General features: G+C 38.8%; 1 protein-coding gene, 1 long non-coding RNA gene and 1 other non-coding gene across 4 annotated transcripts; 2 read left to right on the top strand and 1 right to left on the bottom strand.

Moving 5' to 3' along the window:
* Positions 1–1,232: 1,232 nt before the first annotated feature.
* LOC139123503 (uncharacterized) lies at positions 1,233–5,540 on the top strand. The gene is made up of 3 exons (XR_011549701.1): positions 1,233–1,507; positions 2,072–2,191; positions 5,447–5,540. It is a non-coding gene; the product is annotated as an uncharacterized lncRNA (long non-coding RNA).
* On the top strand, positions 4,884–4,956 carry Trnak-cuu (transfer RNA lysine (anticodon CUU)). Its single transcript has one exon. It is a non-coding gene; the product is annotated as a tRNA-Lys (tRNA).
* Positions 5,541–10,988: 5,448 nt separating the features above from the next.
* On the bottom strand, positions 10,989–17,029 carry LOC139123512 (serine/arginine repetitive matrix protein 5-like). Of its 2 annotated transcripts, XR_011549703.1 has the most exons (3): positions 15,681–17,029; positions 14,294–14,633; positions 10,989–12,407 (listed from the first exon to the last, which is right to left on the bottom strand). XR_011549703.1 is itself a non-coding variant. In XM_070689676.1 (2 exons), exons 1-2 carry the CDS (start codon positions 17,027–17,029, stop codon positions 12,203–12,205), a joined length of 1,554 nt encoding a protein of 517 aa, XP_070545777.1. In that variant the 3' UTR covers positions 10,989–12,202. The 2 variants fall into 2 exon arrangements, 1 of the variants encoding a protein (XP_070545777.1); XM_070689676.1 differs by lacking the exon at positions 14,294–14,633.
* Positions 17,030–17,110: the final 81 nt, after the last annotated feature.

The following is a 17,110-nucleotide window of genomic DNA, read 5'->3' as shown; positions in this document are numbered from 1 at the left end:
AGCCGTGTCGATCTAAATAGATAATCACTGGAGTTAAGGTAGCAGGCTGAGATCAACTGTAGTTGAATTTCCATACAAATTCAACTACAGTTGATCTCAGCCTGCTACCTAAACTCCGGTAAATATTTTTCTTTAGGCCTAATATTTTTATTTTAGAAAACGACTTTTAAAATTGTCCGGTATTGTAACCTTAAGTTTCTTTATTGTTAAATAGTGTACAAGTTTCGGTCAGTGAATGGGAGACTGTACAATGGACCACACTAACTTTGAGAATCGATCGATACTCTAGCTTACAGGTTGAAGAAAGCAAATGTCTGTGTATGGAAAATGTTGTCGAATTCGAAGATGAACTTGACTTTGTCATTGATTGTAAATTATATTCAATTCAATTCAATTACTTTAATATCCACAATAAATGTAGAAATTTGCCTTCAGGCTCATCGTATACAAATTAAAATAGTACAACTGGCAAGAGCGTTCTGTTGAAGTTACTGGTGTGCAATCTAGTGAGAAACTTGAGAAATTTTTCCTGAGTAACCGCATACAAAAACATTTCCTGCGAGTATTTAAGAAATGTTTATGGGGACCAATGTAGCTTAATCCTTCTTAATACAAGGAAAGCGACGAACACGGGAAGTTTTGCATGTTTCCAGTACTAGTGACTCATGATCATAAGTCAATACTCGGGTTAATGAGTTTCACATAATGATAATTTCATTACTTTTAATTTGGTAATATATATATTTTAAAGAATGTAGCTTCATGTATATGTATTTAGGTGTGAAATTGTATCACCATAAATCAATAAAATACTAACTGTAATGATGGAGGCGAAAATTTTTCTATCATTGTTGGACGTTTTCAAAGGCAGCAGTTAAGTAAGTCGTCGTAACGCAAAATTGTGTATTTCCCAGTGCACGCGGTACTCTCGCTCCAGAGTCTGTGGTTTGTATTACTGTAATTGTGACTTCTTCAGCGTCCATCTTCATTTAACACTGCGGTAGACCATGGAGCTAGCTGCATGGGTAGACAAAATGAGACAATCTATTCCAATGTATTCTTTACCAAGCGGGCACGACAACAGATAACGCGGAAGAATGCGTCAAACGCAAAGCATACTGCTGGGTTCGGTGCATCCCCGTATCGAACTCTTGTTGCCGTTGGCAACGCGATAGTAACGCAACGACAGAAAGGCGTCAAATGTTTAGAAATTCTATTTCGAATGATGAGATTTCTCGAGCTAGTGTTTAAGAACTTTATTTTTGTCACCGATGTTTTTAGCGATTATTGAATGTCTTGAACATTCTCTTCATATCGGCGGCGGCAATTTTAGTTATACTTCGAAAATTTCAAGCTTTTGAAAAATGGCGGACCGAGTTGCCAAGCTAGCTGGTGAGTTTGGGGAACGCAGATCTAGCGTCTTTAGTTTGGCACATCGTCGACCGTCGGTTGATCCAGGGCACATCGATTCTATCGTGAAAATCGCTGCCTCCAAGGTGGGGAGCCAGTAAGTTGTCGATAATTTTATATTTTCATAAACTTTTTTAAGGAATGCGAAGATTTTTTAGAAATCAGACGAGGCCTTATTCAAATTGAAAATACTAACCAAAATGAACGAATCGTTCTGTCTCAGAATTACTGCTTTTGTCATTTTATCGATTTAATGACAAGATTAAAAAAGAAAAAAGGGAAAAGAATAGCTTGCAAAATACTTAGCAACCTATCTGTTTCGTTTCATTGCCGTGATAATTATATTTGTTTTGAACAACATTTCTTGTGCTTGTCGCTAATATAAGCTTAGGCCTACACCGTGACCTAGGCCTATAGCCTACTTGTTATTGCCACGTGCTGCTTCTCTTATCTTATCAACTGAAGACAATTATAAGGAAATATTTCTTCTTGTTAACGAAAGAGAACAATAATCTTAAACGGAATTTAATCCTTGGATGAAGATTGATCTTTCTTAACTTTCAGAGAGAGAGAGAGAGAGAGAGAGAGAGAGAGAGGGAACTATGAACATCTCAAGCTGTGTGATTTTATGTAATTTTTCATTTGTATCAAACTTATCTAGCTTACTGCACCATGAAGAATCGGGTCATGAGCACGATCTCGGAAGAGGGTCGTTCTTTAAACAAAAGCAGGTGTTTTATGAAAATACTTATAAAATGGGTCCGGACCGAAAATTTAACAGGTAGGTCCTACATGTATTGGTAACTCTTATGATATGGCGTGGTAATACATCCATGGTGTGGTTCGGCCTATGGATGTAAAGGAGACGCTCTTTACATCTATGTTCGGCTTTAATTAATATGACGTAAAGGCCAACTTCATGCAGATACAGTGCATTGTTGTTGTACGAGACTAGCAACATTTGCCAGTTTAATGACGTCATGATGACGACTCGATGACGAAGTATTTGATACAATGCTATAACCTCTTGTTGCCATGGGGATGTGGCGGGAGGGGAAAGTGACGTGAACAGTTAGAAATTTCAATGTGCGTATATTATGCAAGTCATAATGAAAGCGAGTTTCGTGCAACGCAATTAAGAGAAGTGTTGATTGGTCGAAAACTCTTTCATCCGCTTGCTGTGACCCAATCGGGAAACAATAAACACATTGACAATTTTAGACAATCGAGAAAAGAGCCCGGCTTTTCGCATCTGAAATAGTGAAGATGAGAATGCCGATACAAGCTGACATATTTTATAAATCCTTTATAAAGAAGTCGATCTGGTGAGAAGTATTTGTCCCACTTCCTATTTTTGTCTTTAATACTCACGTAATTTTTTCAGTTTTAGTTTTAGTTTTTGCACATTTATGGACATCACCACATCTTATAGAAGCAACTGATAATGTTCTAAATCTTTTTCGTCTTTTCATGTTGCCTAAACTTTTGCACGAAAATCGTATTCCAAAAGCTATGAATTGGATAGGTAGCGCCAGTAAAACCCGCCGTATATGCACACCAGACACATTAGCTGCGCGAAATTTCTGATTCCAGCCAAATTAGCTTATGAGTCACACTTTATAACATCTCAAGGCGACAGTTTGCACAGAGTGTGGATCGGATCAAAAACAAGCCGGTGACATCGCGATATCGGCGAGATTCGGCGGCTGTGTTCACGGTCCTAATGCTGGTACTCTGTCCACAGTCGTTTGGTGGGCTATTCAGCTTTGGGACTATTCGCCCCATAGACGAGTGTACAGAAGCGAGAAACAACCCTCGTCTATGGGTGGAATACAGTCCCAGAGCTGAATAGCCCACCAAACGACTGTGCTCTGGCGGGCATAATGGAGATTTTTTTAATGAAGACCCGTATGTACAGCAAATTGTGCTTTGAAATTCAAAGATACTTTGTAAAATTGGAAGTTTTTTCTTCTTGTTTGTCTGTAGAGACTGCCTACACGTTGTAAAGGTTTGGTATATAATTAATCAAAACATCAAAGCAACAAAACGTATATACTCTTACTCAGACCGACCTGAAAGCGATCGCAACAGTCCCTACAACCAAGCCCGTCAGTGGAGGGACTGCTAGTTAGCTGCGCGGCCGGCCTTGCCTATGAAATGACGCCACGTTCCTGGGATGCAAGGCTTAATATCGATTATGCATATTTAATTACATTAAGTCATACAGAGCAACCTGTTGAATATGAGCATAGTCACAAGAAGATCTGACTGGATGGCGAGCTCCAGCTCCATACAAGCACGGGACCACAGTCGCTCGAGAGCTATTCAGCGCAGGGACTATTCGCCCCATAGACGAGTATACAGGTTTCTCGCTTCTGTATACTCGTCTATGGGGCGAATAGTCCCAGCGCTGAATAGCTCTCCAAACGACTGTGAGGGACTAAGTTTTATGAGGTCAACATTTAGCTTGCATGATATTGATGCGAGCTAGTGAGAGGCGTCGAAGATATCGAAAAAAATGATTTCCGCGGAATTAAATGATATTAAAGAAAAAAGGAGTAAATGAAAAATATGTAAACAAAGCATGCAAACGGGACGTAACAACAAAAATAAACAAAAAAAAACCCAAATACAGCACGTCTGCTTCATGCAACAACGGCTACTACCTCCATGGGCCTTCCAACAAAACCTTGACGCAGTGCACTGTTACAGGTTTGTTACTAAATATAGCTGTACGCGCGCGACATCGGACTGCTGCTTGAAATGCGGACAAATATTGACTTTTGCATATTAATGAAGAACAATGACGTAAACTGTGAACAGCCCTATCACGTATTTTAAAACATTCATGTTCATCATTCATCCGAGCGCGTGGTGGCCAATTTGTTGACGATACGTGTGGTCACTGTCGCTTGTGCATATCTGTGGTCTGAAAATAAAGAGAATGGGGCATGGGTGAAAATTCAGTGACAGTTCAATTTTCTGTGACTGTAATATCACTGATAATACATAATCGGCGACACTGTTTTGTGTGCGATGACGTGAACGCCCAACATTCTCTAAGCTGTCAGAATTTTATGGAATGTCTCACAAGCTCTCGCAACATGTTTTGTTTTTTTTTCACTCGCTGCAAACTGCGGCATGGTGACACATTTTCTATCGTCCGATCGAATAAACTCTTGCTTTCGTGAAAATGCTGAGTGCATTTATATTTAACATTTCCAAGGACTTTCGTTTTGGCGCCAAGCGGCGTTTCTTTCCGGTTCGTCGCGCAGCAGGTATTCATTCCAGCTATGCGTCATTGTTGCAAATTAAGGATAGAGGTGAAAGGTCACGTATTGTTCAGCGGATTATCAATACTAATTTGCATACAAAAGATCTCCCAGGGACTTTACCCCACGTGGTACACGAAATTGGCGGGAAGCTCAAAAAAAGGAGGTATTAATTCGTGACTGTTTCTCTCTTCTATCGTAGCCCGGCTAGCTCAGTCGGTAGAGCATGAGACTCTTAATCTCAGGGTCGTGGGTTCGAGCCCCACGTTGGGCGCTTACAATTTTTTCATTTCTAAATAAAAAATTTACAAAAAACAGGGAAAAAAATGAAAAAAATTCTGAAACTGTTTCAGCAGTCTTCCGAGAGGAATACATTAAAAAACCCCACCACCACAGCAACATACATAGCTTTCAGATCACATCTCTTCGAAAAACAAAATATTACAATATTGGTATTTTGGGAAAAAATACTTTCATGTCTTTACTTTGCCCGTAACTAACATAGATGTTTAATATGTAGGTTAAAACATCCACAGCAGTAAAAATCCATGGAGCTACCAAATGATCCAAGAATGTTTTGCTCCATGATAAAGAAAGCTTTTTTTTAACCAAAGTTGTAAATGAAACCACAAATTGTTTTTTAGGGTTTCTGACCATCAAATACAATGCTCTGCTTGCCTTGAATTTGATATTTTGTCATTTTTTATAAATTATTGTTGGGGTATTATTTATCCTTCAGTATCTCCACCTTCACTTTTTCTCAGGAAAAAAGTCGAGACTGCGACAAATGAAGTGTTTGAAAGACATCACCTAGTGAAAGGCGATACACTGAATGCACCTTATGACCCTGAAACAGCAGGAAAGGCAAGTAACCCTTTCACCACAATGGTTTGGCCCAAACCTATTGTTATTGATGGTGATTCTGAACCTTTTCACAGATATATAGGGGTGATGTAAACAGGCTAAAAAGAGACATTTGAAATAGTAAGATTTTAAATGTTCAAAATTTCTTGCCTTTACATTGTCTGCTTGATATTTAGTCTATTTCATAAGGTCTGACACAAAAACTTTTTTTCTCGAATGAGTTGTTTTTTGTAGTCATCTCACCTTATACCTCAGAGGGATTATAACTGCAACTTTTGACAATATTTTCATTAAATTTTTGTCGTAGTAAGCTTGTACATTTTTGTCTTGTATGTTGAAATACCAAGTATTATTCTCACCATCACATTGCATTGTGTACAATATGCAGTGTTTTTGTTGACAAATTAATTCTGGTGAGAACTTAGATAATTCAATTTACAATAATAAATTACACATGTACACAGTGTATTGAGAAGTTGAACACTGCACTGAGCGTTCCAACATTATTACATGACTAGAACAGGATTGTTTTCCAAAGAAAACAAAAATGACAGAAAATACATAAAAATTACAGCTAATGGTGCCCTAACAAGCAAATGTAAAATAACTACAGCCCCTGACTTTTTTTTTATTCTAACATTTTCTCTAACAGCTTTGCATAACACTTAGTAACGAAATCAAGGCCAAGGTGAAGCAGCTGGGATTTGACAGGTAAGGGTCAAAGTTCATCATTGTTGAACGTTTGACCCCATGTCCCTGTATAAATGTCATGTCGTCCTCTTGCAGAACAATGTATATGTAACAAACTTGGTACAGAGGATAAAATATTGAATTGTACACGACATCTCAGTGGTTCAAGCCGGTGAATTTTAAAAATAAAATCAAGTCTATTCATGCCCAAGTATAAATGTCAAGTAGTGCCCTTGAAAAACAAATATGTAACAAAACATTGTACAGAGGATGAAATATGGAATTGTACAGCCTCTTACACCAATTTTGGTTGCATCAACACTACTGGATTGGAGGGCCAGTAGCTGTAACCGTCTGATTTCTTCACTATTTTTGTTTCTGTATGTCAATTACAACTTCTTGTTCTACTCCAAAAGCATGTTGACATACCAACTTTTACCACAGCATCTATGTGTAAAATGCACTGTTATTGTTTACATTTGAATTCTGGTCTAGACCAGAATTCATTTGTCAACAATAACAATGCAGTCTACACATGTACAGGCTGAGTTGACAAGCTGGATACTGTGTATCTCAACATGCTTTGGGGAGTAGAACAAGAAACTGTGGTTGACATTAAAAACAAAAATAGTGAAAAAATCATTACAGGTTACATCTACTAGCCCTTTACATGCTGTAAGTGTCCAGGCCAAATGCCTAGGTCAAGAGGTCAGAGTGAAAAGGTCAAGGGTCACCAGAGAGTGTATTCATAAAGATAGACAGATAATTACTGGTAGATTCTGATCATGATAATATGGATTAATCAAATCTAAAAATAGGCAGAATTCCTTCAAAATCTTCAGACGCACATCAAACCACACTTTGCGCACACAGTTTTTGACATTTCTGTCCCTCTTCCAGATACAAGATAGTTGTGGAGGTCACCTGTATACCATATCAAGACCAAGGTGTGAGAATGGCTAGTCGATGCCTCTGCGATGACAGAACTGATGATTTCATTTGCGTCAGATACGACTTGAACCACACTATGAAAGTTCTAGCCCTGATTTTTGGAATATATTACGAGTGATGTCATAATTTTTTCACATTTTGTTAAATAAAAGAATTTTATGAGTAAAAAGTGATGTAAGTGGCTTATCTGGTTCTCTGCTTCTGCACTGGTCCTCTTAACACTATGAGAATGTAAATTCACTTCCATGATTAAAGCACCACTGTAGGTGTACATTTAGTCTCAGACCCACTCAAAAACATTCTCTCTAATCACATTGTGTAACTGTGTGTCTTATTAATCAACAATGTGGAAAGTTCTCACATTCAATCTTCTATTGTGTGACTGCTTTGTGCGTATAACCATAGACCCTCGAGGGTCTATGGTATAACTCCGTTCAAAATTGTACATGTATAATATGTATGAAGTGTGGGTGTATGTATGTATGCATGCATATATGTATGTATACATGCATGCATGCATGTATGTATGTATGTATACTGTTAAACTATCGACAGTCGCTTGTGCCGCTGTGGTCTTTGCTATCAGTAAAGCTCAAAAATCCTGGGCACATATATACATAGTGTCTTCTACTGACTAGTCCTTGAGCCTCTAACTCTCAGTTGTCGGGAAAAGTATGTTCCAAAACACTTGCCAAAGTAGCTACATCAGTATATAGGCAAAGAAGGCATAAGGGAGCGTCAATAGTCATGTATGTATGTATGTATGTGTGTGTGTGTGTGTGTGTGTGTGTATGTATGTATGTATGTGTGTATGTATGTATGTGTGTATGTATGTATGTGTGTATGTGTGTATGTATGTATGTATGTATGTATGTATGTATGTATGTATGTATGTATGTATATATGTATATATGTATGTATGTATGTATGTATATATGTATGTATGTATATATGTATGTATGTATGTGTATGTGTGTGTGAGTGTCTGCAAATTATCAAAGCACTAACTACATTAGTTACACTGAAATTGATCTGGCCTTGTAAAACAGCAAGATAAATTGCAAATAATTTCTTTGTATTGAAAAAAAATTAGTCTTTTATTTCCTGTAAGAAACCCATACAAAACACTTTTCCAATGCTTTTCAATGGTTGCTAGTCTTGGTGGCAAGACTGAAGAACACTATGTCCACAGTGAAAAGTTTTGCAAATTAACATAATCCAAGGGGGTCCTTTACCCTTTGAGTGCTGTATTTTTTCCCACCAAAATTTTAGTGCAACATTTTACAATTTTTCTGAACTTTTCTGTAATTTTTTGATAATTTTGGACCAAATGAACACAATATTTCATCAGCCACAGTTTTTTATAACAATTTTGGCAAAAATCTGACAAAAATTGACTGATGTATATTTTATAAGGGCGACAAAAATTGACTTTGGCGCTTAAAGGGTTAAGAAAGCCACTCATTTTTGTGAAGATTTGATCCGGCAGTCTTCACCAGTGTATTCTCACAAAGAATATCATGCTGAAGTTGACTTTAAAGTGCACTTTTTCAACTACTTATATTGATTCTGACTACCACGCATAATTATCAAGTCACCTGTTTAATAATGCAAGTCATTAGCAGACAATGCGTGGTCTTACATGAGATGCAGTAATGGTATCTGCATGCATGAAAAGGTCCAGACAAACTTCCATGATATTCAGATGCCAGTCTGAGATCACCCTAATTGATGCTGTTGAGGTTTATATTCATTGGAAATGGGATTTTTTTGAAGTTACAACAGATTACTGTAGTGTCATACACCGAGAGATGCAGAGTTCAACATGCAAATATTAACCCATTGAGTGCTGTAATTTTTCCTGCCAAAATTTTAGTTCAAAATTTTAGTAATTTTTATGAACTTTTTGTAATTTCTTTGATAGTTTTGCTTTGAATGGATATCCCTTTTTATTGGCTACAGTTTTTGATCAAAACTCTGGAAAAAATCTGAAAAAAAATTGTCTTGGTTACAATGTGTGAATGTGACAAAAATTGAGTGTGGCGCTCTAAGGGTTAAACAATCATAGCTTTCAGTTTACATTTCTCCATTATAGTGATGGCAAAACAGAGATACCACTTGTCTATGGGACAGTATATGGACTGAGATTTCAGTTATTGACAGGACATGCAGCAACATTAAAAGCAAACGTACAAGTTTTCTTTATGAATGATATGTCTGCAAAAGGAGCTTGAATGTACAATTAAGCTTTGTAATGAAATTTTCACAACTATGAAAACTCTTTCTTGACTGCGTGGGCAGTTCTACAAAATTATAAATGACAGTGTTGAGGCTATTCTAGATATACAGGTACAAAAGTCAAACATTCGTGATTTGATGGCTTCACATCCTTGGGCACACTCAAACCACTGGTGGCGCTCTAACTACACATCACAAAGATGTGGAATTGTTGATGGTGAATTCATCACAGAAGGGTCATAACCAATTCAATCCAAAACAGGTCCAAACCATGGTGGTGACGAGGTTAAACTATGCCCTTTATGGCCTCAGGAATGAAAGGAAATAAGAATTTTCCTACCCTTCTTCCGTTTACCTTGTTTAAGGTAGAACGCACCTCGGGGAACAGAAATTCAGGCCTTCAAATTTTATCAATTTTCTTCTGACCTACCACTTGTGGGGGCTCGTTTTGAAGCTTTCGGCGAAAGAAAAGTTTTCATAGTCTTAGTTTTTTGAAAATCAAAAAGTTCATTTTTTATCATAGAGTTAACACAGGGATGGCGGCCATTTTGGATTTCAAATATCGAGAAATCGCAAGTTATTTGTCTCTCTAGTACCAAAGTTTGCACGGTGACCCCTGATTTTTATTCTTGCTTTGGTAAGAGAATGGTTGAAAGTTTCACTGAGGAAAGTTTGAGCAAAAGTTTAAGTCTTTCACTTTCGAGGTGCATATTACCTTAACCAAGTAAATATCGAGGATTATATTACATCGAGCTTTGTCAATACCAGTGAAATTTGTGACATCAGATTATTACTGATCATGTATCCTATTATCCAGTATTGTGGCCCCAGATATTTTCTACATCTAAAAATTCACTGCCATTGCCAAAACTATGAAATAACGGCAATAATGCACCCCTCTCTGCCAACAATGGACTCAATCGAACTTTGTATACTGTGAAGCAGAGTTACATATGTTGTGCAAAAGTTGCTTTCGTCTATTATGGGCCAGAAAAGGGTACTTAATGCAAAGTAGTAAACTATAAAAAACTTGGGTAGGCCAAAATATGATATAATTCAGGCTGCACTGAAAATACTGATTTCTGCTTTATTTCATTTTATTTTAGAAGAGTATAGGGTTGATCGTTATAAATCACCAAACTAAATAGCCTTCATTTTCAATGTGTGGCAAATCACCACGTGTGGCAAGTTGTGGGTTTCTGGGGTCTACTGATGGGAACTCTGTCAGAATGCCGCCACTGTTTGGAGAGCAGTCCTCTGGATGTTCTATTTTTGACATGCCATGCTTACAAAACAGAGTGGGGGTGCCTCTTATCCATCCACCCCTACAGTGCAGTGTTCTCTACTGCTTGCACTGGGGCCAATGGGAAACAAATTTACATAACAATATTCGATATGTATATTCTTGAGTTATGCAAATGACTTTGAGTAATTAACATATGAATAGATTTGTCAAAAAAAAGGGGGGATGTCTGCTGCTCAAAATACCCCTGGTGAAGAACCCTGCTATGTATGAAGGTATGTTAGCATGATGAAATCAATGCCACTGGCACACAAAGCCTGTATGCTGCTGTAACTAAAACACATTTCTTTGCGTAAAAAAATTATACACCCTTTTTGTGAGAGAATTACAATATTATCCATTTGCAAAACATAGGTTTAACCCTGACATTGAAAGTTACAAAGTAAAGTGACTAGCACACTCATTTTTTCTGTCTACCAGTCTGGCCTGACCACTGAAATCAGAGAGACTAAAACGTAAGTGTAGCTATGAATACCCAGTGTTTCAGAAGCATTTTTGGACAATAAGTATATTTTCAGAGTTGAACTACAGGATAATTAACTTAGAATACACCTCAAGGCCTGACATTTGGACTCAAATTCTTACAGTAGTTTTCTGGTCTACCCTATGCATGGGCTCATTTTGAATCTCATGGAGTCCTACAGTCAAAACTTTTATTTTTCACAATTGAGTTAACACAGGAATGGCAGCCATTTTGAATTTCAAACAGTAAATCTTGGGTAATTTGTATTTCTGGTACCAAAATGTGCAAAGTGACCTTCGATTTTTACGCTTGATTTTGAAAGAGAATGGGTGAAATCTTCCTTGAGGAAAATTTGTGCAAAAGTCTGTCTTTCGCTGTTGAGGCACATACTTCCTTAAAATGCCAAAAGTTATGTAACAAAAAGTCTGGGTCCCAGAGTGCATTTACCAGTTAACGTTTCATGTCACCATTTTATGGGGACATTCCCATTTCAACTGTGCTCTTACGGAATCTCTTTACAGGTGTTTAAGTAGACTATTATAGACTGGTGAAAGACTAACTCTGAGGAAATACATGTCAACATATTGTACTGCCTTTGTGCAAACTAGAAATCAAATACAAAATTTGCCACACAACGAAAAGCCACCAGGTGGATTGAAAAACAGAAGCTTAAACAACACAGGGATTACCGTCAGCATTGACGAAATATGTAACTCTTGAATAATAAGTCATGATAAGTCAAAATTCACCATTTCTCTACAAGAAATTATCAACAGCGATAGAAGAAATGCAGGTACATTCAAAGCAAATGATTAGGGCAGTGATTAAGTAATAAATGTTTTCAGTAAAATTTTGGTTCAAACTTGTATGATTGGATGATTTTCTGTAGCTGTTGTATTGGGAAACAGAACATGAGGACTATAGGAATGACTTCAGTGTCTATCCCTATGTTGGTCACTTGAGGAGTTGCAACTGGTAATTTGGTTCAACTCATATGATTGGACGTTTCATTCATCTTCTGTAGCTGCGGTACGGGGAACGGGACCGCGAACGACTATAGGAACGACTGCGGCGCCGGTCACGATATCGGTCACGCCTGTAGTCGTAGCGGTCATCATTGCGACTGCTGCTGCTCCCGTAACGGCTGCGATAACTGCTTCCGCTGGATCGGTATCTAGATCGGTCAGGACTGCGTCTGCCGAAGGCCCGGCCATCCCTGAAAAGTGACAGACACAACAATTCATGATAAACCTTTTCACTTTTGAATATCACTTGTAGAAATCTATAAAAACTGACAACAGAAACGTCTCCTTAAACTTCAAAGATAAATTGACGACTGATAAAGTTTTTCTTACGATAAGGAAGATGGCACTCTCTTAATGACACAAAGTTTCTAACAATCTATAAAATTCAATTATTGAGAGTTGAGTCTCTATGTGCGTATAGGATTTTGCTGATCCTGCAATAGGACAAACCATTTCTTCCCCATGAAAAAAGAATGCATAAGTTACTTTAAGATGAGGGGATTACGGGTTCTAACACTGCTGTACGGAGGAAATAACAGATTTGGGCACTGGTGAATACTATCTAACCTCTGCATGCAGAATAGAGTGAAGAGATATTTCAAAGAAAAAGAAATGTGTGCACATATGAAGGCATTGTGATAATCACTGACCCATGACAGTATTTTCTACAGATGTCACTTTTTTAATTTCAGTTTTGTTGTTTATTTTGACTGGCAAATATGTTTGCATGGCATTGCCGTCTTACTGGGTAATGCACATTGAAATTTGTTGTTGAATACAGGCAACGGCTAAGAGGCTTTGGAATATAAATTTTCTGGTAAATTCAAAGGTAGAAAACAACACTGGAAAACAGCAAAAGCACTCACAAAAGACCTGGGGAGGTTAACGTTTTCGCAACAAAATTAGACAATTGTCTGGGCAAAGTAAATTTAATTGCATGAGTATTATATCATGATGCTCGTAAAAACATATCAGCTGCCGCAAATATTTTCAGTTTCAGTTTTTGCATGAAGCAAAAGCATAATCAATAAAAAAAGTTGACTCACTATTCTCCACGCACAGACAATGAACAGTTCTATCACCTGTATTTTGAAAGAGTTATGACTGAAAAACAAAAAATTTCTTTCTGGGCTGGTGGTCTCTGAAGAATTTGATAGAGCCTCTCTGGATTGTTCAAATCACTGCCAAGATATTTAAATTCAGAAGATCTGACATGAAGGATTGATATTGAGGGTTTTTGATGGTATGATTGCCAATATTTTTTTTTCCATTTTGAAAACAATTGAAATGGTTGGTAACAAAATCTGAAGTCGTAAAATTCAAACTGAATATAACATTACTGAGTGTATGCAAACTTAAGGCCCCAATAGCTGCAAATGTGTAACAAACCTATCTTAAAATATCCTGTTTTTTAAGAATTTTTTTTTTGAATAAGACCAATTAAGGACTTAAAGTGTATAACACTGTCATAAGTGTAAAAATTGACATGTAAATTCAAATGTTTAAGATCCTTTTAGATTTCCCGCCATTTTCAAAAACTAATCATGTGACAGAGAAAATAAACATTTAAACAATAAAATGTTGGCCATTGTGTGTTGCACATTCAAGTAAATGGCATCATGCTTGCTTTTTATCCATGTCTATTTGCAGGAAATACTGCATTTTTTGTACTTTTCTGCGGGGGCACCATTTGATGAGTATGGCACCTGTTTGTTATTTAACCTGTTAAAATGCATAGGCATGGTCCAAATCAGTGAACAGTGATACTTCTATACATGTCCTGCAGTTAGCACATTTACATGAACCAACTTTGGTTTGAAAATAAAATCATGAAAATAATGCATAAATTCACAGCTATTGGGGCTTTAACAGGGATTCATCTCTGAAATATTGACACAGGCACACAGAAACAAAGATTATAACAAAAATTACATCAAATAAAAATTAAAGTATTGGCTATGACTATGAAATTTGGAAATGGATACAGTGACTATCACAATGCATTGGAAAAGAAAGGGGTGGGGGAGGGGGCTGTCTGTTGTTGCAAAAATTGACATACCATAGTATCAATACTTACTGTATTGTCTTGAACTCAAGATATTGATGTCACACAATAATGATATATACCTATGATATGGCTCACACTTCACAGTATGGCATGAATTTTTAATAGCAAACCCATGTACCACGGGGATTTGTATGCTTGACAAACTCAAGCTGTGTCACTGGGCTGGTGGTATAGATATGCTTCACGATGAGATAGATATAATGGATTCGTAATATTTCTAAATAACGTCCTGGTAAGTCCATGCTTGTTTGATAAACTTGATCGGGGACAGCAAGATATACATGATAAGATAACTACAAATAGACCTATTTTCGGCCGCCAATTCTCGATAATATCACTGGGGGAAAGACTGAACAAACAAACAAACATTTACAATGTAGCCGTTCAATCAGAAACAGCAGTCTCAAAACAAGACTGTGAAAAAAAAAAGAATGCAACAAGAAAAATCAACAGAGCATGAAAGTTTAAATATATAACATGTGAAAAGGAAGTTGTATTCAGTGAAAGTCACATGTGTTGTGAATATGGTTCAAAAACACCATACCGGTACTTTCGCAAAAATACACATCAACGTGCACTCAAAGATGGTGTAGCACTCGTAGTGCCCTGACTGTACAATGTGTGCACTTGAATACGTGCTTATAAATGGAAATCATTTGTCACAGATGCGACAGAAATAACGTCTTTTCTCTTCAGTAAATGCCTTCTCGGTTTCATTACCATTCAAACGGGTACTTTTCAAATGTTTTATACGGTATGCACCATCCTTATGAATATTCATGATACAATAGCTAAAAAGCTGCTTACGATCCGTTCAAATTCCTGCTCAACTTTTTTTGCCCGTAGATGAATTCCCAAAACTTTACCAAAATACTGCATGCTTCCATTTCAACATCCTCAAATCAGAGTTAAGATGTCCCATGATCCCTTGCTGTGCCACAACAAATGTATATCTTTGACTATCTTCATCTGTTTTATATTCATGCATGCTAACCATACCTCAGCATGGAGTGTTGTTCAGAGTCCTTGCTTTTATTCTTTTTAGCAGATAGTGTGATAGTGTAAACGTATTTTGCGTATCATACCAATTAATTTGGAAGTTTGCCTTCAGATGTGACTCAGCAGATAGAGCGGTATACTTCTACAAACTTGATCGCATTTCTCTGTGTTTCACAATTTACTCTGTGTATTCTGTATTTTCAACACAGTTATAATTTAAATTGTTCATTATTAAATTTTTGGCACAATTTTTCAAAATGCTGCTGGAGTTTTGACGTCAAGTGAACACAGCAAAGCACCACGGAATTAATTTACAAATATTTCCACTGTCTTGTCTTGTACCGAACTTGAGGTTCACATACTTCAAATGACAAACTTGTATATTTTTCTGACTCACCTGAAAGGTGCCCTGTTAAACGGAGTATAAAACAAACGTCGTGGTTTTTCATAGTTGGCACTCAGAGGCGGCGGTTCTTTATCACGCTTTACATATTCTTGAAACCCCACGTCGTCTTCAGTGAATCTGTTGGCGAACAGCTCTTCCAGACCCTTTATGATTTTCTCTCGCTCTGCTTTCTTAGCCCTGGTGAACTCTTCGTCTGATCCAGAACTGCTGCTGCTGCTGCTGCTCGAGCGGCGATGGCTATCGCGGCGCTTGTCTGGAGTCCGGCTGCGACTTTTGCTCCGGCCTCGCCGTTTTTCTGGAGATCGGCTTCGGCTGTGACTTCGTGCCCGGCGTTTCTCCGGAGATCGGCTGCGGCTTTTACTTCTTGTCCGGTATTTGGCGGGTGATGGGCTGCGACTTTTGCTCCGAACTTGCCGTTTTTCCGGAGACGGGCTTCGACTGGGACTTCGCGCTCGGCGTTTCTCCGGAGATCGGCTGCGGCTCTTACTTCTTGTCCGGTACTTGGCGGGGGGAGATCGGCTGCGGCTTTTGCTCCGCGCACGGCGTTTCTCCGGAGATCGGCTGCGGCTTTTACTTCTTGTCCGGTACTGGGCGGGGGGAGATCGGCTGCGACTTTTGCTCCGCGCACGGCGTTTCTCCGGAGATTTGCTACGACTTTTGCTCCGATCTCTCCGCTTTACAGGAGTTCGGCTACGACTTTTTGCACGGCGTTTGTCCGGAGATTTGGAATGGCTTTCGCTTCTTGTACGGCGTTTATACGGAGATCGGCTGCGGCTTTTGCTGCGACCTCGCCGTTTTTCTGGAGTTCGGCTTCGACTTCTTGCGCGGCGTTTGTCAGGAGATCGGCTTCGACTTCTTGCGCGGCGTTTGTCAGGAGATCGGCTACGACTTTTGCTCCGAGCTCGTCTGTTTACAGCGGGGGATCGGCTACGACTTTTGCTCCGAGCACTACTGCGCCTCCTTTTGGGCGTTCGGCTCCTACTACGGCTCCGGCCTCGCCGTTTTTCGGGAGTCCTGCTGCGACTCCTACTACGAGCACTTACGCGTCGTTTTCTCGGTGATCGGCTACGGCTTCTCGTTCGCTTCTTGTCCGGGGTTCTGCTTCGGGATCTGCTGCGGATACTTGCACGTCGTTTTCCGGGACTTCTGCTACGAGCACGCCTCCTGTCGGGACTTCTGCTTCGACTGCGAATACGCTTTTTCACCGGAGTTGTGCTTCTACCCCTGCTCCGAGACCGTCGTTTTTCCAGTGATCGGCTACGGCTCCTACTTCTGGCGTAACGCTTCACAGGAGACAGGCTCCTACTTCTGGCCCGTCGCTTTTCGGGACTCACGGGCATGTTGCTGTCGCGATGAAATCGGCTGCACAAGCTCACCGCACTGAAACCTGCAAAATATCTGGTAAACCGAGACGTGAACGA

This window comes from Ptychodera flava (genome assembly GCF_041260155.1).
Source record: "Ptychodera flava strain L36383 chromosome 23 unlocalized genomic scaffold, AS_Pfla_20210202 Scaffold_23__1_contigs__length_28996876_pilon, whole genome shotgun sequence".
NCBI lineage: Eukaryota > Metazoa > Hemichordata > Enteropneusta > Ptychoderidae > Ptychodera > Ptychodera flava.
The sequence above is the reverse complement of the archived record's forward strand: the minus strand, read 5'-3'. Positions and strand labels throughout refer to the sequence as shown.

What these genes read in the sequence shown, in the direction of transcription:
- LOC139123512 (XM_070689676.1), bottom strand. Translation starts at nt 17,029, where the DNA reads ATGCCCGTGAGTCCCGAAAAGCGACGGGCCAGAAGTAGGAGCCTGTCT. An exon ending in TTTAACAGGGCACCTTTCAG is followed by an intron (nt 12,408 to 15,680) that starts GTGAGTCAGAAA and finishes GTCACTTTTCAG; the next exon opens with GGATGGCCGGGCCTTCGGCA.